Below are 17,944 nucleotides of genomic sequence, written 5' to 3'. Positions count from 1 at the left end.
AGGACGCGCATCATCAGGATTCTCCCCGCCAGGACGCGCATCATCAGGATTCTCCCCGCCAGGACGCGCCGCGTCAGGACTCTCCTCACCAGGACGCGCCGCGTCAGGACTCTCCTCACCAGGACGCGCCGCGTCAGGACTCTCCTCACCAGGACGCGCCGCGTCAGGACTCTCCCCGCCAAGACGCTCAACGCCAGGATTCGCCCCGTAGTGGTCTGCCAGCTGCGCGAATTCACGGACAGGCGAGGTCTGTTGTGGACGATGAAGTTTTCGAAGATTGCGAAGATTTTAAAGTAGATGTTAATTATTCTATAGAAATGAAGCTGGCGTTGGGTCTGCGCGGCGACTAGCGCCTGCTGTTTGTTTGTTGTCACTCAAAGGAAAATAAAACTATTTAAAGTAACAAAACTATATCTTCACTTTATTTTTAATACATTATTGCACCTATTTATATCACTTTTACAAAATATATAACTTATTTATTGAATAAAAAATATTTCTTTTACGTTTCAACAATTACAAATAATATTTAAACTTACATAATATGTACAACGTAGACAATAGTTTAGGTCGGAATATACTTATCGAACTACTTATCGGATAGGAGTGATGTTTCTCTGAGTACAGCAATACTCACACAAGTACTTTACGTACCGTAGATTGGGGGAATAGGGACTGGGGGTAGAATAGGTACAAATCTGGGTTGTCACAATGCTTTTGTGAGATTTAAATTTGTTAAATTGAAAATAACCTTTATTTAGTGTTTAAGAATATTAAATAGTTTAATTTAGTCATCAGAGTTCTGTAACTGAAAGATATTGAAAAGTTAATTACCTAAAGGTAAGCACCCACCTAACAACTAAACAGTGCCACCCCTATCCAAAAACTATTGTCCCCATACGTGACCCGATTCACTCCAAAAGCCAAGGTGGATCAGGTCAAGCTAGTTTTTTTAAATTTTTGTCTATATTTTTCAATGAACTATGTATAATAATGCACCGTATATGAAAATTTACACCTCCGTTACCGTTTTAATCTCAATTTTATTGGGTATTACCCAAAGAAAAACCGCTGAAAATTTGTGTTGGAATTGGAAAGCGTCATGATTCCCACAATCTACTGTATACAGAGAGGTGTCAACGTCCGTAGCTCGGTGCGCGCGCTCACCGACTTGTTGCCCTCGGGCCACTGACGGTTACTGTTAAAGAGCATCTCACGGCAAATACTTATTTTTTATTGCTTAGATGGGTGGACGAGCTCACAGCCCACCTGGTGTTAAGTGGTTACTGGAGCCCATAGACATCTACAACGTAAATGCGCCACCCACCTTGAGATATATTAAGGTCTCAAGTATAGTTACAACGGCTGCCCCGCCCTTCAAACCGAAACGCATTACTGCTTCACGGCAGAAATAGGCAGGGTGGTGGTACCTACCCGTGCGGACTCACAAGAGGTCCTACCACCAGTAAAACACCAGTACAACTGTATGTAGGTGACTTAGGATCTTGACCCAGAGGTCGGGTAGTCGATACCACCTTACCTTGTTTCCGATATCTTCTCTTCTGTTTATCTTGTGACGAGCGGCGACCTCAGGACGAGGTCCATCACAAGGGGGGCTCCCCGAGCCAGGCGCGGGCTCACCCTGTCCAGTCGACCGTTGTTACCGTCTGGGTTAATTATGGATGCGAACACTACGAGGGACATAGTAAACTGTACCGATATTGTTCCTAAAGCGTACCTGTATTAAGACAAAATCTTTATACTGTAATTACTGGTGGTAGGACCTTTTGTGAGTCCGCATGGGTATGTACTACCGCCCTGCCTATTTCTGCCGTGAAGCAGTAATGCTTTTCGGTTTGAAGGGTGGGGTAGCCGTTGTAACTATACTGAGACCTTAGAGCTAATATCTCAAGGTGGGTGGCGTATTTACGTTGTAGAAGTCTATGGGTTCCAGTAACCACTTAACACCAGGTGAGCTGTGAGCTCGTCCACCTATCTAAGCAATACGAAAAAAAATACAAGTTGTACTTATAATTATACTGCTGCTGGTGGCTGTGTCTGCGAGTCCAGCGTCCGGCGGTCAGGGCTCTAGAGTGAGGAACCATCTCGCGTTACGCGGAGAGTGACCGCTCCTTGTGCTTGTTGTTGTGGTGTCGTGCACACGCGGCCCAGGGACCACACCCAGCGGAACCTGTTGCTGTACGTCATGTACAACACCACACTTGTACACGGGGAGCGGGTCAACTCAGCATAACAGCTTGTCGTTTGTAGTAGCTTCACTTTCGTATCGCATGGGTGGTTAGTATCTACTAGTATCTACTAGTATCCACTAGTATCCAAAGTCCACAAACATCATTCCACATTAGATGTTCAATGGCAAACCCGTTTTTGTTTGCGGTAATGTTTCGAAAACGGATGTAGTTATACTATCGCGCGTTCTATTACTACCTATTTCTTATATTAAATCCTACGTTATCACGATAATTTCGAAATTATTAAAGATATGGTCGCGTAATTAATTTCCTTAAATTCTTTTAAAATCAATTGATTTCTCACTAATCGAGACAGTTCATACTGTGAGGCTGTTTTTATTTACTCCGCGCCGTGAGGGCCCCGCCGAGTCTGCGGGTACATTTACGACACAACCCTAATCTTGAAATCTAATCCATTACATTTCAATACCTATTAGTATTAATCTCACGGAATATGTACAGTTAATACTAAATCTATACATATAAATAAAATAGGTGTGTCTGTTTGTAATATTGAAATAACCGCTTTTTAGTACATGCATATGAGTATATATTATACGGTACATACACCATAATAACATTTTTTACAATTTTTGTCTGTCTGTCTGTTTGTTCCGGCTAATCTCTGGAACGGCTGGACCGATTTTGATGGGACTTTCACTGATAGGTAGCTGGTGATATAAGGAGTAACTTAGGCTTACTTTTTTAGACTAGCTTCGCCTGGCGGCGTCACCCGCGGTACGACAATAACCGCGGGTTACATCGCGAGACTCAGCTATCAATAATAAAATTTAATGTTTCCGAAGCGATGCGAGGGCGGGTCGCGAGTCATATATAAATGCTTTCATTGTTTAATGTCTTTCCCTACGTTTTTCGCTAGGGGCGCTGTTCCAATGTTCTAACTAAACAGTCTGACGCCGGTAGTACATACATATTTTACAAAAACCGGTTAACTTATACAATTGGCTACAGCTAGTGATGTACTTGAGTCCGTGACCCACGCGGTGCACATTTAGAATTGATATTGGCATGGCAATGACGCTGCCCGAGCGCTGTGTTACAAACGTACAATACTTTGATATTTTTTATATTATTAATCACTTAAATAGTATAATTGATTTTTGTCATATTATTTCCTTCCATTTTCCATCAGGAACCAATAAATTCCAGTGACGTCACACGTAATTCCCTGAGCGCGCACCGGTGAAGTATTTTAGTCATTTTGAATTGGACGTGTCACATACAGGGTGGCCCATAAGTCCTTTGAAAAGTAAAATTTGAATAAAACGAACAGGGCGCGCGTGAGCGGTGCAGGGGAAGCGGGGGAAGTAACTTCGGTTTCTGGGAATTTAGTCGCGATGGAGCGTTTTACCGGAGCGGACCGTGTGTTTTGTGTGCGCGAGTTTTATAAAAACGACAATTCGGCAACCGTTGCGCGGCGTAAATTTAGAGAACACAAAAGTTTACACAACTTTGACGACACTCCAACTCTTCAAACGATTAAGAACTGGGTTGCTAAGTTCGAGGAGACCGGTTCGACGTTAGATAAACCGCGGTTGGGTCGCCCAAGGACGTCACGTACGGAACAAAACATAGACACAGTGACACAGTCTATTCGCGAAAATCCGACACAGTCAACTCGTAAGCGCGCCAGAGCATTAAACGTATCCAGGACATCGTTACAACGGATTTTGAAGAAAGATTTACATATGCACCCTTACAAAATTCAGTTGGTTCAAGAATTAAAGGAAACTGACGGTATTCAAAGACAAAATTATGCGAATGAAATGTTGAATCGGTTTACTTCCTTCAATAACATAATGTTCTCTGACGAGGCTCATTTCCATCTTAACGGGCATGTTAGTAAACAAAATTGCCGCTATTGGAGCCCCATCAATCCAAAACTTAAGCATCAGAAGCCCTTACATAGTCCGAAAGTGACTGTTTGGGCCGCTATGTCAGCCCATGGTATCCTAGGGCCTTACTTCTTTGAGGATGGCAGAGGGCGCGCAGTTACTGTTACGTCGGAGCGATATGTGGCTATGATCGAAGAGTTTTTCATACCAGAATTGCAAAACTTTTCAGGCTTTAATGCCAGGACGTGGTTTCAACAGGATGGGGCCACTTCTCACACCTCTAACACTGCTATGCCCGTTATCCGTCAACTTTTTCCTGGCAAAGTTATCTCTAAGAGAGGAGACATTTCCTGGCCTCCACGTAGTCCAGATCTGACCCCGATGGATTTTTTTTGTGGGGCTACCTTAAGGCTAAAGTATACGACACAAACCCGCGGTCAATTGAGGCCCTAAAAGAAAACATCCGCAGAGAAATGACAAGCATTTCAGCAGTGACGTGCCGCGCAGTCATCGACAATTTTAGACGTCGTTTGCAAGAGTGCCGTGATCGCAACGGATTACATTTAGGAGATGTTATTTTCAAAAATAATTCCCGTTTTTTAAGCTTTTTATGTAAATAAAAATTTAATTCATAATGTAATTAGTTTTATTTTAATAATTTTTTTTTCATATCAAAGGACTTATGGGCCACCCTGTATCTATATATATAAATGAATTGCTGTTCGTTAGTCTCGCTAAAACTCGAGAACGGCTGGACCGATTTGGCTAATTTTGGTCTTGAATTATTTGTAGAAGTCCAGAGAAGGTTTAAAATGTAGACAAATATGAAAATGCTCTGAATTAAATAAGAATAACAATTTTGTTTTCCCTTTAACGTGTCCCCCGTCGGACGGATTCCTTTTGTTTGTTATAAGTTTATTTTATACAAAAGTTTAGGTATTTTATTTAACGATTGAGGCACTACGAAGTCTGCCGGGTCAGCTAGTGTTTAGTAAATACGGATAACTGTGGAGCACCTGGGGAGCTCACACGACGGAGCAAGGTCAGTCCCTCCCGCCGTGATGCTTGAGATCGAAGATTTCCATCAGCAGCGGTTCGAGAGGGTTAACGTCGAGGTACACGTCGGTTATCTCTTCGGCGAGCTTTCGAAGCTCGAGGACTTTCTGTATGAGCTTGAGGAAGGTTGACTTCGCCTCGCAGCCGGGGTACACGCTCTCCAGGTAGCGCCGCAGCAGATAGTAGTACGAGTTCTGGGAAAGGCAATTTGTAAATACTAGTGCTCGCTCAGTCGTCCGAATTCGACCATAATTATTCATTTAAATTATAAGTTTTAATATTCTTATGGTTTATTGTCAAAGACTTTATTTCTATAATCACAGATTTTGTCAAGACTAGACTATAAATAAGTAATATTCATCTTTTTTTAAGGGATTTTATGGCCTGGTAACTAAGACCTTTAAGGTAATGTTTTATTTTAACTTATATTCTTATTTTTATGAAAAATGATAATCTGTGAGTGAAATGAAATGAAGATGATTAATTTGTGACATTAATGAACTGGAATGAAATTATTAAATATAATCTCAGTTAAATGGTGATCATTTACTGAGATTTTTTCAGTGGACTTTTTGGAGGATCCCGAGAAGTTACATCCAGCGGCTTTGTTTATTTTCCTACATTTGTGCACTTTCACAGATATTAAACAGTTAATAAACCACCGTTATTATACATTTAAATCTGAAGAAACACTAAATAGACAAAATAAAACAAATCGCACGACTTCACACCTCGCGTTTCCGCCAAAAGTCTTAATATTAATATATTCTCAATTTGACCACAGACTAAACAATAACTTAAGTTTGACAATAAACAAAAAGTATGTATGCGTGTGTTCGTCAAATATATGGTAGTGTGTATAATGTTTATTTTATTTTTTATCATCATCATCATCGCCTTTATCTGTCCACCGCTGGACATAGGCCTTCCTCAATGCCTTCCACAGAATGCAGTTCTTCGCTTTCTGCATCCAACGATTTCCCTCCGTGCGTACTAAGGCGTCTGTCCAGCTGGTTGGAGGACGCCCCTGGTACCCATCCGTGGCTTCCATTCGAGGACTTTCCTGCCCTACCTGGCGTCGTTGGCTCGACAGATGTGACCGGCCTATTGCCACTTTAGCCTGCTAAGTTTGAGAGCTATTTTATGTATAATTTAAAAAAGAATTAGCAGTTTGCATTCCTTCTTAATATTCTTATAAGTGTGGGAAATGTCATACTTCTCCGTCCGCGCAGTTTTTGTACAGAGTGTCACTGTAGCGTCACGTGTGGTGTGTATGTACCTGCTCCAGCTTGACGACGTCGCGGTGCACGAGGCGGGGTCGGTGCGGCGCGAACAGCAGGATGGCGGAGAGGATGAGGATGACGCTCTCGTCGGTGCGCCAGCGCGCGCAGAACGTGCTGATGAAGGCCTCGTGCGAGCGGTAGATGTCGCCCTTGGCCAGCTTCAGCACGTCCGTGCCGATGCGGCCGAACTGCTCCTGGCAGTGCGGGATCTGCGGGCACCGACCTGCGCGTCACTCGCCGCCTCAACCTCACACTACTTGCTAACACCAATACAATGTAGGCGTCGTGGCCCAAAGGATAAGACGTCCGGTGCATTTGTATCGAGCGATGCACCGGTGTTCGAATCCCAGGCGGGTACCAATTTTTCTAATGAAATACGTACTCAACAAATGTTCAGGATTGATTTCCACGTTGAAGGAATAACATCGTGTAATAAATTACTGGTGGTAGGATCTCTTATGAGTCCGCGCGGGTAGGTACCACCACCCTGCCTATTTCTGCCGTGAAACAGTAATGCGTTTTGGTTTGAAGGGTGGGGCAGCCATTGTAACTATACTTGAGACCTTAGAACTTATATCTCAAAGTGGGTGGCGCATTTACGTTGTAGATGTCTATGGGCTCCAGTAACCACTTAACACCAGTGGACTGTGAGCTCGTCCACCTATCTAAGCAATAAAAAATAAAAAAATAAATGTTTCAGGCGACGACGGCTCTACGTGAGCCGTCGCTTAGATCAGATACGATTAAAGCAATAAAAGATACACAATGTTTAACTATAGTCTCCTAAAGAAAAGCAAGGTGGTATAGTTTGTTCGTCACCACCCCCCGCCGCAGCTGTAGCAGCCCCCTTTGCGCGTCTTACCTTCCACTGGTTCCTCTGGCCATCGTAGGTCATTGTGCTCCGGAGCACCATCATCTCTATGCAGCCTCCCTTCAGTAGAGCCACCTGCGAAATGAACGACTATTCTCATAAGACGAACCTTCTCGACCGGGTATCCGTAAATGAATTCCCCAGCGTAGGTGGCGGCATTTACGTTGTAGATTTATGAGCTTCGGTGACCATTTAACATCACGTGGGCCGTGAGCTCGTCCACTAATATAAGCAGTAAAAAAAAGTCGCAGCGATCTTGGTTATTTATCTTACACTGCTTGTTGCAATAACATTGTTGCAGTATTGCAGTGACGTGGCGGCGGCGAGAGCCAGCCATCTCTTGACCGAGAGTGACACTAACAAATGCCGGTTACAGATAAAAATTACAATATTTTAACTTTAATTTCTAAATCATCTTAATAGAATCATTTAATAATGAGTTAGTTAATCAGTTACAACCGAAATTGTGAAGCATTCGAAATTTGAAAATAGGAGTCAAATTGTATTAAAACATGCTTTAAAAACTAAGATAGAAGACGTTTTAAGTACTACAAATTGATATTGTTACGCCGGTAAGAGTAACGCCATCTATCGCCGAATAGCCGAAACGAATATCAAAAGAACCAGTGAAATCTAGAACGCTCAAAAAGTACAGCGCCATCTATTCTCAAATGGCGGAATACTCGACGTTTGAGGAGTACTCTCAATAATTCTAGGGATGTCGTATCGACTATAAAAGCGTTGCAGAGATGGCACGCAGTCAATGAGTTAGTAATCGGATCTACTCGAAGCGAAACAGCGAAAGGATTACCTGAAGCGAATCACGAATTGTAAAGTGTTAGTGTAAGTGTTTTAAATATTTCAAGTGTTAATACAGGTTTAAATTGTACTTCGGTAGAATTTTTATTTATCCTGAACCCCATCACGTAACACTAATATCTTGGTGAGGGTAGTATATTGATTACCCCCCCCCCCCCCCTCCCCCGCACGTTACCTGGTCCTCCTCGCACATGTTCTTGAAGGCGCTAATCTTCTTGGCGATCTTGATGAGGCGGCGTATGGCCACCGCCGTGAGGTTGACGAGCCGGATGAGGCGCGGGTCGTGCTTGCCGCCCGGCTCCTGCACACACACACGCGCGCAGGTCGGACACCGGGAATATGCTTGCCATTTAAAGGTCACTGTGCTTAGTGACAGTTTTTTTAACGTTCTCGGTAGCGTAACAGTTAATTCGAATTTGTATGGAGTTGGAACGGTTGCCTACGTTTGCCGCTAGGGGCGCTGTTTGAGAACGCTAAAGACTCTCACTAAGCACACTGGATGTGTTTTTCAGCCTAATTTCAAAGACAGCCCTTTTTCAGAATCGTTAGATTCCCTTTTGCTATTGCTACCACGTTCACGATACAGTTGGTAATAAGCGGTAACCACAGTATACACAACTCAGCGTGAATGTCCAGTCTTGGGACATAGCACGTGCTTGTTTCTCCTGGTCTTGCGGTAGAAACAAGCAAGACGGCGGTACCGACCCGTGCGGGCCCGCGACGCACCTTGATAGTACAATTAATAATATTTCATAAAAAAAAATTAACATTTTTATGTGGAATTGTTTTTTTTTTTTGCCTATCTATGCTGATAGCCTTGAGAGGCTATTTCAGTGTCTCCTGGAGCTCACGGGGCTCAAACCGGTTGTGTTGCTAACACTGACCCTAGCAAGAGCAGTGCTTCGCAGAATCTACCACCGGATCGGAAACGCGACCCACTGAGAAGATCTGGCGAGAAACTCAGTGGGCTGTCTGTGGGGTAATGGAATGTTCGGAAAATCTGTCGACTGTCGCGTGTACTAGCTCGTAGGTCGCGTGACGGTAGGCGTGTACTCACTGCGCTGGCGGAGTCCACGAGCTGCGAGATGTCGTCGTCTATGGGCGCGTTGAGGGCTTGTTGGCAACGATCAGCTCGTTGAGCTTGGCGCGCTCTACCTGCAACACAGCCCGCGTCACGACCCGCCCGGATATATAGGGGTCCCAGGGTATAAGAGTGGTCGCCCAGTGGTCGAAATACGATCATAATTGATTTTGTATTATATATAATCTATATATATGTATATATATATATATATATATATATATATATAAATGAATTGCTGTTTGTTAGTCTCGCTAAAACTCGAGAACGGCTGGACCGATTTGGCTAATTTTGGTCTTGAATTGTGGAAGTCATGTATTTGTGGAAGTCCAGAGATGGTTTAAAAGGTTGATAAATATGAAAATGCTCGGAATGAAATAAAAATAACAATTTTGTTTTTCCTTTGATGTGTCAGACGGATTCCTTTTGTTTGTTTTAAGTTTATTTTATACAAAAGTTTAGGTCTTTTATTATCGATTGAGGCACTACGAAGTCTGCTGGGTCAGCTAGTTGAATTATAAGTTTGAGCATTAATTGTTTCTATTGTCAAAGACTATATTTCTATAATCAAGATTTCGCCAAGGCTACACTATAGACAAACAATATAAATCTATTCTCAATTTGACTACAGACTTTAACAATAACCAAAAAAATATATACGCGTGTGTTTCAAATACACCATGTATTTGATACACACATGTGTGTAATGTTTTTTTTTATTGATTAATGTATTTTTTATGCAAAATTTTAAAATACATTAGCCATCTGCACTCCCTCTCTATATTCTCTATAAGTGTGGGAAATTTCATACTCCTTCGTCCGCGCAAGTTTTGTAAAAAGGGTACAATGTTTTAGCTCATGTATTAATATATAAATGAATAGATAAACTCTTTATTTTTCAAGTCATGAGTACTCTCATGCTTTGAATTAAAAAGTGACAAAATTGACTTTTAAGTCGTCCACATGGTATATGTGTAATAGACAGCAGGAAGAGAGTACATATAAGTATATACTTTAATGAGGCCAATGATTACGTCATTTAAAACAATAAGGCCAAACATATTGAATTAAAAATATTGTTAATTTAAATAATTTTCACTAAAAATATTTTTCTGCATCAGCTAGTCTATACCTCGACATGGTTTTTCAATGAAAGAAAAAGAGTTTGAATGACGATTCGGAGTGCCAAGACGTGAACGGATTGTCGTCGGTTTATCGACGCGCAGTACGTCCTGTGACAGTTATCTGTGTCGCAGGTGTGCCGTCACACCACTCGGCTGCGCGTGAATCAACGTTACAAGGTCAACGGGCGATTAATAAAAAAAAAAATCATATTTAAAAAAAAAAGAAGAGCAGTCGTCGCTGTTTCGTTTCGAGGGAGGAAACCAGCTCAGGGTCACTACAACCCATACCACTGGCCGTGGTTAGCCAGCTACAAAAGTCTTCCTTTCCCATCGGGGTCGACGATGACGACTTAGCTGCACTCGAATGTCCCATAAAATTAAATATATCTTAACATTAAAGCCATAAGGTCCTGCATTCGCTATTACCAAATGTACTAGATGTCTAGGCGAAAGATCCTAAGAGAATGAAACGTCGAGCGTGAAATTGTATTACATTGTAAGCGCCATTAGGTTCAGGATCGATTGTCAGCTGTAGGGCTGATGCAATGGTGTGTACCTCATTGAGTTCCCGGGACGAGCCGCTACACGAGTCACTGAAGCGTACGATTCGAATTCTAATTTGATTGCTTCACACAATATCGACTCCATGAGTTTGGTTCTATCCTGTTGAAAGTGATCTTAATAAATATTTGTACATAACATAGTGAAGTCGTCGTGGCCTAAAGGATAAGACGTCCGGTGCATTCGTATGTAGCGATGCACCGGTGTTTCGAATCCGCAGGCGGGTACCAATTTTCCTAATAAATACGTACTCAACAAATGTGCACGATTGATTTCCACGGTGAAGAAATAACATCGTGTAATAAAAATCAAACCCGCAAAATTATAATTTGCGTAATCACTGGTGGTAGGACCTCATAAGAGTCCGCACGGGTAGGTACCACCGCCCTGCCTATTTCTGCCGTGAAGCAGTGATGCGTTTCGGTTTGAAGGGTGGGGCAGCCGTTGTAACTATACTGAAAGTTTAGAACTCATATCTCAGGGTGGGTGGCGCATTTACGTTGTAGATGTCTATGGGCTCCAGTAACCACTCAATACCAGGTGGGCTCTGAGCTCGTCCTCCCGACTAATCAAAAAAAGAAAACTTTCAGTTAAAAACCTCAATCCTCTTGCCTTACTAGAGAGGCAAGCTGACAACGTTATTTTTGCAATGACAAAACCTTTTTGGGATTTTAACCAATTTTTAAAGAACATTGCAATCTACCGTGACCAAAAAAACATTAATCTTAAAATAATTGGACTTGAAAATAAAAATAATACGCAGGTAATTAAGCGATAGCATAACACCAGGTGGGCTGTGAGCTCGTATACCGATCTAAGCAATAAAAAAAAAACAGTCAAGAGGAGTATTGTTGTTGAATATTGTATTATGATTGTTTTCGTTATCAAAGCAAACTATTACGTTTAAAGTACAAAATCCTTGACGGAATAATTCACATTTATATTATACACATGATTTTAACATAGAACACATTTGCTTTATCAGTAACGAAAGATTTGAATTATTGATTGTTATTATTTTATCTCAAAGATTGATAAATTACATTTTTTTTATTATTTATTTCATAGTTTATCTAACAAATAAGAATTCACGTCATCGATGTCTGCAGATATACATAATATATCATATAAAACTTTTACAAGAAGGCATAATGAGTACTGGCATTCAATTTAGTTTTTTTTTTAACATTAGTTTATTTACTTAAAGGCATAATATTACCTTTCAACATCTTGAAGGATATCCCTTGCTTGTTCACATCAGGGTCGGTACTGGTGGAAGGTATCTCTTCACAGACATGTTGTTGTTTCGTCTCTTTAAATGCGGTTGCTGTGTCTCCATTTGTTAAGATTTGTCTGGAATGGATTAAGTTATTTTGAGAAATTTCCATCTATTTCATGTTACTGAACTTCTACTTTTTTAAATTTTAAATATTGCCATATTAGGCAGATGAGCGTACGTCCCACCCGATGGTGAGTGGTTACCGTCGCCCATGGACTTCAGCAATGGCAGGGGCAGAGCCCAACGGCTGCCTACCGTTAAGTATACTCCACAAGCCTCGTTTGGAGAAGGACATCTCATAGCGTTCAGGACACACCGTGGAGCGGAGCTTATTCCAAAGCCGGATGGTACGTGGCAAAAAAGAACTTTGGAAACGCACTGTGGGTAAATATTTTTATTAGGTAGGATTGTGCTAGGTTGTTAATAGATCGCGGGTCCGCACCGTCCCGTGCGTGCCTCGCCGGGACGCCTCCTAGGACTGGAAGCGGAGGCGTTTGCTGCAGATTACGCGTGGCGATGCGATCTCCGCATATTTATTATTATGTCCCGGTGCGGCGGAAGTTCATCAGTTCAAAGAAGCTTTAATCTCGGCGTGTGCGCGCTCGAAGCGTAGTCTCGCGGCCTGGCGGACCTCTTGTAAGGGCGACGGTCGTCGAGGCGATCCGACCGGTCCACTCGAACTGGGTGAATCGCGACCGAGACGTCTGACGTTCCAAGCATCGCAGATGCTCACAGGACACGGCTGTTTCGGTCGCTACCTGCACCTCGTCGTCCGGATCCGACACCTAGGTGCCACAGCTGCCGTGGCTACAACGAGACACGGCGGATCACACGCTCCCGTACTGCCCCGATTTCGCGGAGCAGCGCTGCGTCCTCGTTGCAAAAACAGGATCAGAGTCCTGGTAGGCGATGCTCGACTTCTGCGAATCCATTATCTCGCGGAAGGCGGCGGCGAAATGGAGGGAGAGCTTTCTTCCTTTCGGCGCCCGTGCCAGGCCGCAGAGCCGGGGACGGAGGGCGCCGCCCGTCCAGCTCCGGGCCCCTGTGACGAGCCAGTCTCCTCCCGGTGATGATGACGGGGCGACCTGAGGGGGTTGAGGCTGCGCCGCACGCTACCGTCACTCTAGCGCACTGGCACCAGGAAGATGGGATGACGCGTTGGCGGCTGCGGCCTTTTTTTTTTTTTAAGGGCCGAACTCTACGATCTCCATGGTGTTGTGAGCAGACGCGGGCCCAAGATTTTAGGGCCCGCCCACTAAACGACTCCCCTGCACTCTTACACCCGACGTCCGATCCCCTCCGAGGTCAGAACCGGATGAGGTAGGAGGGTTACCGCGGTCAACACTACAACCAGACGGCTGTACAGCTGCGGCCTGCGATGCGGTCCGCGTTGTCGTCGTCGCTGTCGTCGCCGAACATACTGTTGAAGAGCAACTCGGCCGGCGGTGTATCGCGTTCCGACCCGACAGGCTGGTTCTGATTCAGCGGGTATCCCGAAACATCAGCGGCACGCCCGAGCGGCCTGGTAGGGACGCCGTACCGCGGAGACCGACGTCGTTGGTTGTCGACTATCGCTTCGACGATCCGTCGGTCGGGCGTCCTAGGCGTGGTGCCGCGAGTGTGACCGCGGGAACCCCCTTACTCTGACCGAGTTCTGATCTCGGGCGGAGATCGGACGTCGGGTGTAAGAGTGCAGTAGTTTAGTGCGGTAGGGCCCTAAAACGTCCTTGGGCCTGCGGTCTGCTCCCAACATCAACATCGACGTCAAGTCCCACATACCCCCGCGCCTCTGGCGCGGGACTTCGTAAGAGGTTCGGCCACTGGCCCGAAACAAAAGGTTGTTAATAGAGCCAGTGTCATAGACAATGCAAGAAAAGTGTCTACCTGAGACAACTAAAGTCTATTACATGAAACTCATGTGGGTACATTGGGAGGTCACATGCCGTATGGCAATCTAAGCTTATTAAAGTAATTTATAAAAATATGGGCTTATTTATATCAAAGCAATTGAGTGCAGCTGAGCCTACAACATACCTCAGAGAGGTGGTGTCAATAAAGTTGTAAGTACTCTCTATGCTATATTGGACTCCTGTAACATAATACCACTAAGGAGAGTGGGCTTGTCTAGTGTTTTCTTTGTTGTAACTTTTTTCACAGAGAGGTATAGAAATGCAAAAACTAGGTCGTTTTTGAAGTGGAATTGGTTATCAGAATTTGAGGGTTTCATGATAAGATAAGTGTGAATCGTAATTGTATGTCGATTTGTTATTTTATTGCCGACTTCAGCTGATCAAATAGACAATCCATATTGGTGGTGGTATGAACATGGCGATGGTTATTGAAGAGAATTGTCTATTGAAGGGAAGATTAGGTTCACTTGGCAACTTGTCTTGTGTAAATTACTCAGCATAATGATGCTGCAACCTTGAACTTAATGAAGTCACAGGCTCCATAGCTTTGGAGTTACACTTCAAATAGAAAAACGAGACTGATTCACAGAAACAATAAGTTACAGACAGTGGCTTAAGCCTTGCAGGTCACAATGTGATCATATATAATTTATCTCAAATTTTGTTTTCCAATTTGTTTGCAAGTTAAATGATGAAATGATTGGAAAAATTGCAATTGCCAAGGATTAAAACACATTGTCTCCACATAAACGTGGGTAGGATGAGTATTATAACTGTCACAATGCTTTTTTTGATGTAGATGGACATTTGAGTAGGTCCACCTGGTGACAGCAATACCACAAAACGTAACAAGATATATGATGCTGCCATTGATCCTTAGCTGCTATCTTAATACACCTTATTAATTAAACTTTCATAGATTCACTTTAATTAATTTTACTGACAGATTAAATATGTTTATCTGCTTGTATCCTTATATCCTTGGTAATGTTGCTTTGAACATGCATCCTCTCATGAGGGGCAGCATTGTGCATCATAAATGGTTTTTCAAAGTTTCAAGTCATCATGACAAGCTACCTGGCAGGGGCATGACAATATGTAGCAATTTCACAAAATAATATGTGGTGTTATCAGAGATTGGAGTTTTCAAAGAAATAAAATTCCTCAAGATTACATATTTTGTGAGCCGAAAAATTTTAGTCAATAAAATTTCAAAATCAATATATTATCTGCTTATCTAGTCACTTCTTTTGGAAAAGTGAATCATACAACACAACAAAATTAGTCTTTCTAGTTAGTAATTACTTTTTGGTTAACTTTATTATTATACTTTGGTAGTTATTTTTTGGTTAACTTTCATTAATGGGATTTTATGTTTTTATTGCTTTTGCAGGTAGATGAACATACACCCCATCTGACGGTAAGGGGTTACTGTCACTCATGGACGTCAGCAATGCCAGGGGCAGAGGAATACTGCATTACAAATGATATTTTAAGTTGAATTAAAATACCTATACTATTTTGTTTGGGGGGCTCCATATATGTGTTACTCTCAACATTATCATACATTTTGTATGAATCCATCATCCTTTGTTCGTACAATGCTTGATCCATTATCTGCTTCTCATCAATAGGGAAGACCTTCATATTGTATTCAGGTTGAACTGGTGGTATTGGAGCATAATTGTACATGGGAGGGGATTGTATTGATGATTCCATGTCATTGTTGAGTGGAGATTGGACTGTGCTGCTTGGACTGCATGTAGTGCTGTTTAAGACATCAATTGTATTGATTCTGGTGGATAATTACTTGTCAAGTTTCATCATCTTTTTTCATACTCTTGAACTAGAAACAGCTCATCACAATCGCTTTTCTTTTTCTGGCTCGGTTCTCTTCTATTTTTCGCCTTTTTTCTGCTTTGTCCTCCTCCGACATTATAAACTCTTCACCATACCGACGGCAAAACATTTCTCTAAACGACACTTCTGGCAGAATCTTCTTGTGACCACGGTTATAACACAATTGTTCGTAACGGACATTTGAATTCTTTACTAGCCAATGCATTTCGACGGAAAAACGCTTTGCAACTCTCACACGAAATGGCATTAAAATTGTAGCCTAACGCTTTATCACCGCACACTAAACATATTTTTGCAAATTAAGTGGTAGTTCCTTTTTCTGGCTCACGTTTTCTGTTTTATTTTCACCAATATTGTCCATTTTAACTGATAAACACTATGATTGTTTTTAACAAACATTGACTTTTGACCTCCACTTCAATACTCTCTCGTTTCTCATAATTCTCGGACTTTCTGGGACTTCATTATGAAAATGCGATATTAATCTATCGAAATGGCGTTATAGAATTGTAAAGATATTGCTAAACTCTTTCTAATAAAGTTAGATAAATTGGTACTGATTAGGTTACCATACTTAATTATTATCGGATGACTAATGTCACTTGTTGTCAAACAAGAATACGACTGTTAATGTCAGTGAAATAAAACGTCAACTTAATGTATTATTATTTTTTCAACTAAAAAGGCAACAGTATCACATATACCGCCTAATCTTTTGAATTTTGTATTTTGAAGTCGTCGTGGTCTAAAAGATAATACGTCCGGTGTATTCGTGTTGAGCGATGCACCGGTGTTCGTATATAATACGTACTTAACAAATGCTCACGATTGACTTCCACGGTGAAGGAAAATATCGTGTAATAAAAATCAAACCCGCGAAATTATAATTTGCGTAATGACTGGTGGTAAAATCTCTTGTGAGTCCGCGCGAGTACGTACCACCACCCTGCCTATTTCCACCGTGAAGCGGTAATGCGTTTCGGCTTGAAGGGTAGGGCGGCTGTTGTAACTATACTGAGCCTTAGAACTTTAGATCTCAATGTGGGTGGTGGTATTTACGTTGTAGATGTCTATGGGCTCCAGTAACCACTTAACACCAGGTGGGCTGTACGCTCGTCCACCCATGCAATTAAAAAAAACTGAATTTTTTTAATATAGAACAAAGTGAAATGAAGTTGATTAATTTAAAACATTAATCACTTGGCATGATATTTAATGAAATGAGATGGATGATATGTGATGCAATATGATCTTAGATAAATAGATTACGTAATTACAAACCACCGTTATTACACATATAAACCTGAAGAAACACTAAAAATAAAACATTCTGACAGCTTCGCTTCTCTGTTCCCGCAATAAGTCCGACAACTCTATGTTCTTCTCTATTCCAGTAGGCATGCATTAGGCCTGTTGCGATTGAATTTTGCCATGTCGAGTTTATTAAATTGGTCAATTTTCCACGTTATTAATATTATTTACAATGAAGAAGTAAAGGTGATAGCAAAAACTAAAGATACTAAATGCACCGCTTAGTTAGCACAGATTTCAACGTTAGCATCGAAATAATATTGGCCATTGCATCAGATTGGCAAGATCATAAACTTGATAAAAGGGTGCTGCACGAACTAAGCGATTGCTACCGTGATGAATGCGTTATTGTTTCCTGTATTGCTTAACAGCAAAGAAACGAAAGATTTTGAATCGCATTTTCACTTGCAAAAAAAACGGATTCTTTTCGATAATCGATCAGCCATCATCATCATCATGGGGTTAACACACAGTTTTTTTATTGCTTATGTTGCTGGACGAGCTCATAGCCCAGCTGGTGTTAAGTGGTTACCGGAGCCCATAGACATCTATAACGTAAATGCCGCCACCCGCCTTGAGATATGAGTTCTATAGTCTTAGTATAGTAGTCATTGTCCCTAATTAAAACTTATCCTTAAAAAGTCGTGGTTACTGTTTGGTGGTCCAGTGACGGTATCCAGA

At 42.1% G+C, this 17,944-nt stretch overlaps 2 protein-coding genes across 2 annotated transcripts in view; one reads left to right on the top strand and one right to left on the bottom strand.

The window, feature by feature from the left end:
• The window catches only part of dtr (defective transmitter release), a 31,074-nt gene extending 30,628 nt beyond the window's left edge, over positions 1-446 (top strand). Inside the window, exon 18 of the mRNA XM_089738906.1 lies at positions 48-446. Coding sequence (XP_089595032.1) covers positions 48-350 — 303 coding nt within the window. The 3' untranslated portion in view covers positions 351-446. The remainder of the gene's footprint in view (positions 1-47) is intronic.
• Hr96 (Nuclear hormone receptor HR96) lies at positions 400-16,554 on the bottom strand. Its single transcript, XM_089738905.1, is given in 16 exon segments — positions 400-5,358; positions 6,444-6,656; positions 7,310-7,393; positions 8,313-8,438; positions 9,195-9,250; positions 9,253-9,292; positions 10,899-10,930; positions 10,933-10,992; positions 10,995-11,005; positions 12,123-12,150; positions 12,153-12,258; positions 15,605-15,907; positions 15,909-16,039; positions 16,042-16,125; positions 16,128-16,247; positions 16,250-16,554. Coding segments are annotated over 16 exon segments (1,665 nt in total). The 5' UTR covers positions 16,314-16,554; the 3' UTR covers positions 400-5,151.
• Between the last annotated feature and the right edge of the window lie 1,390 nt (positions 16,555-17,944).

The sequence above is a fragment of the Bombyx mandarina genome, chromosome 26 (genome assembly GCF_030267445.1).
Source record: "Bombyx mandarina strain Sakado chromosome 26, ASM3026744v2".
NCBI classification, from domain to species: Eukaryota; Metazoa; Arthropoda; class Insecta; order Lepidoptera; family Bombycidae; genus Bombyx; species Bombyx mandarina.
This window is presented reverse-complemented; position numbering and strand designations above follow the sequence as displayed.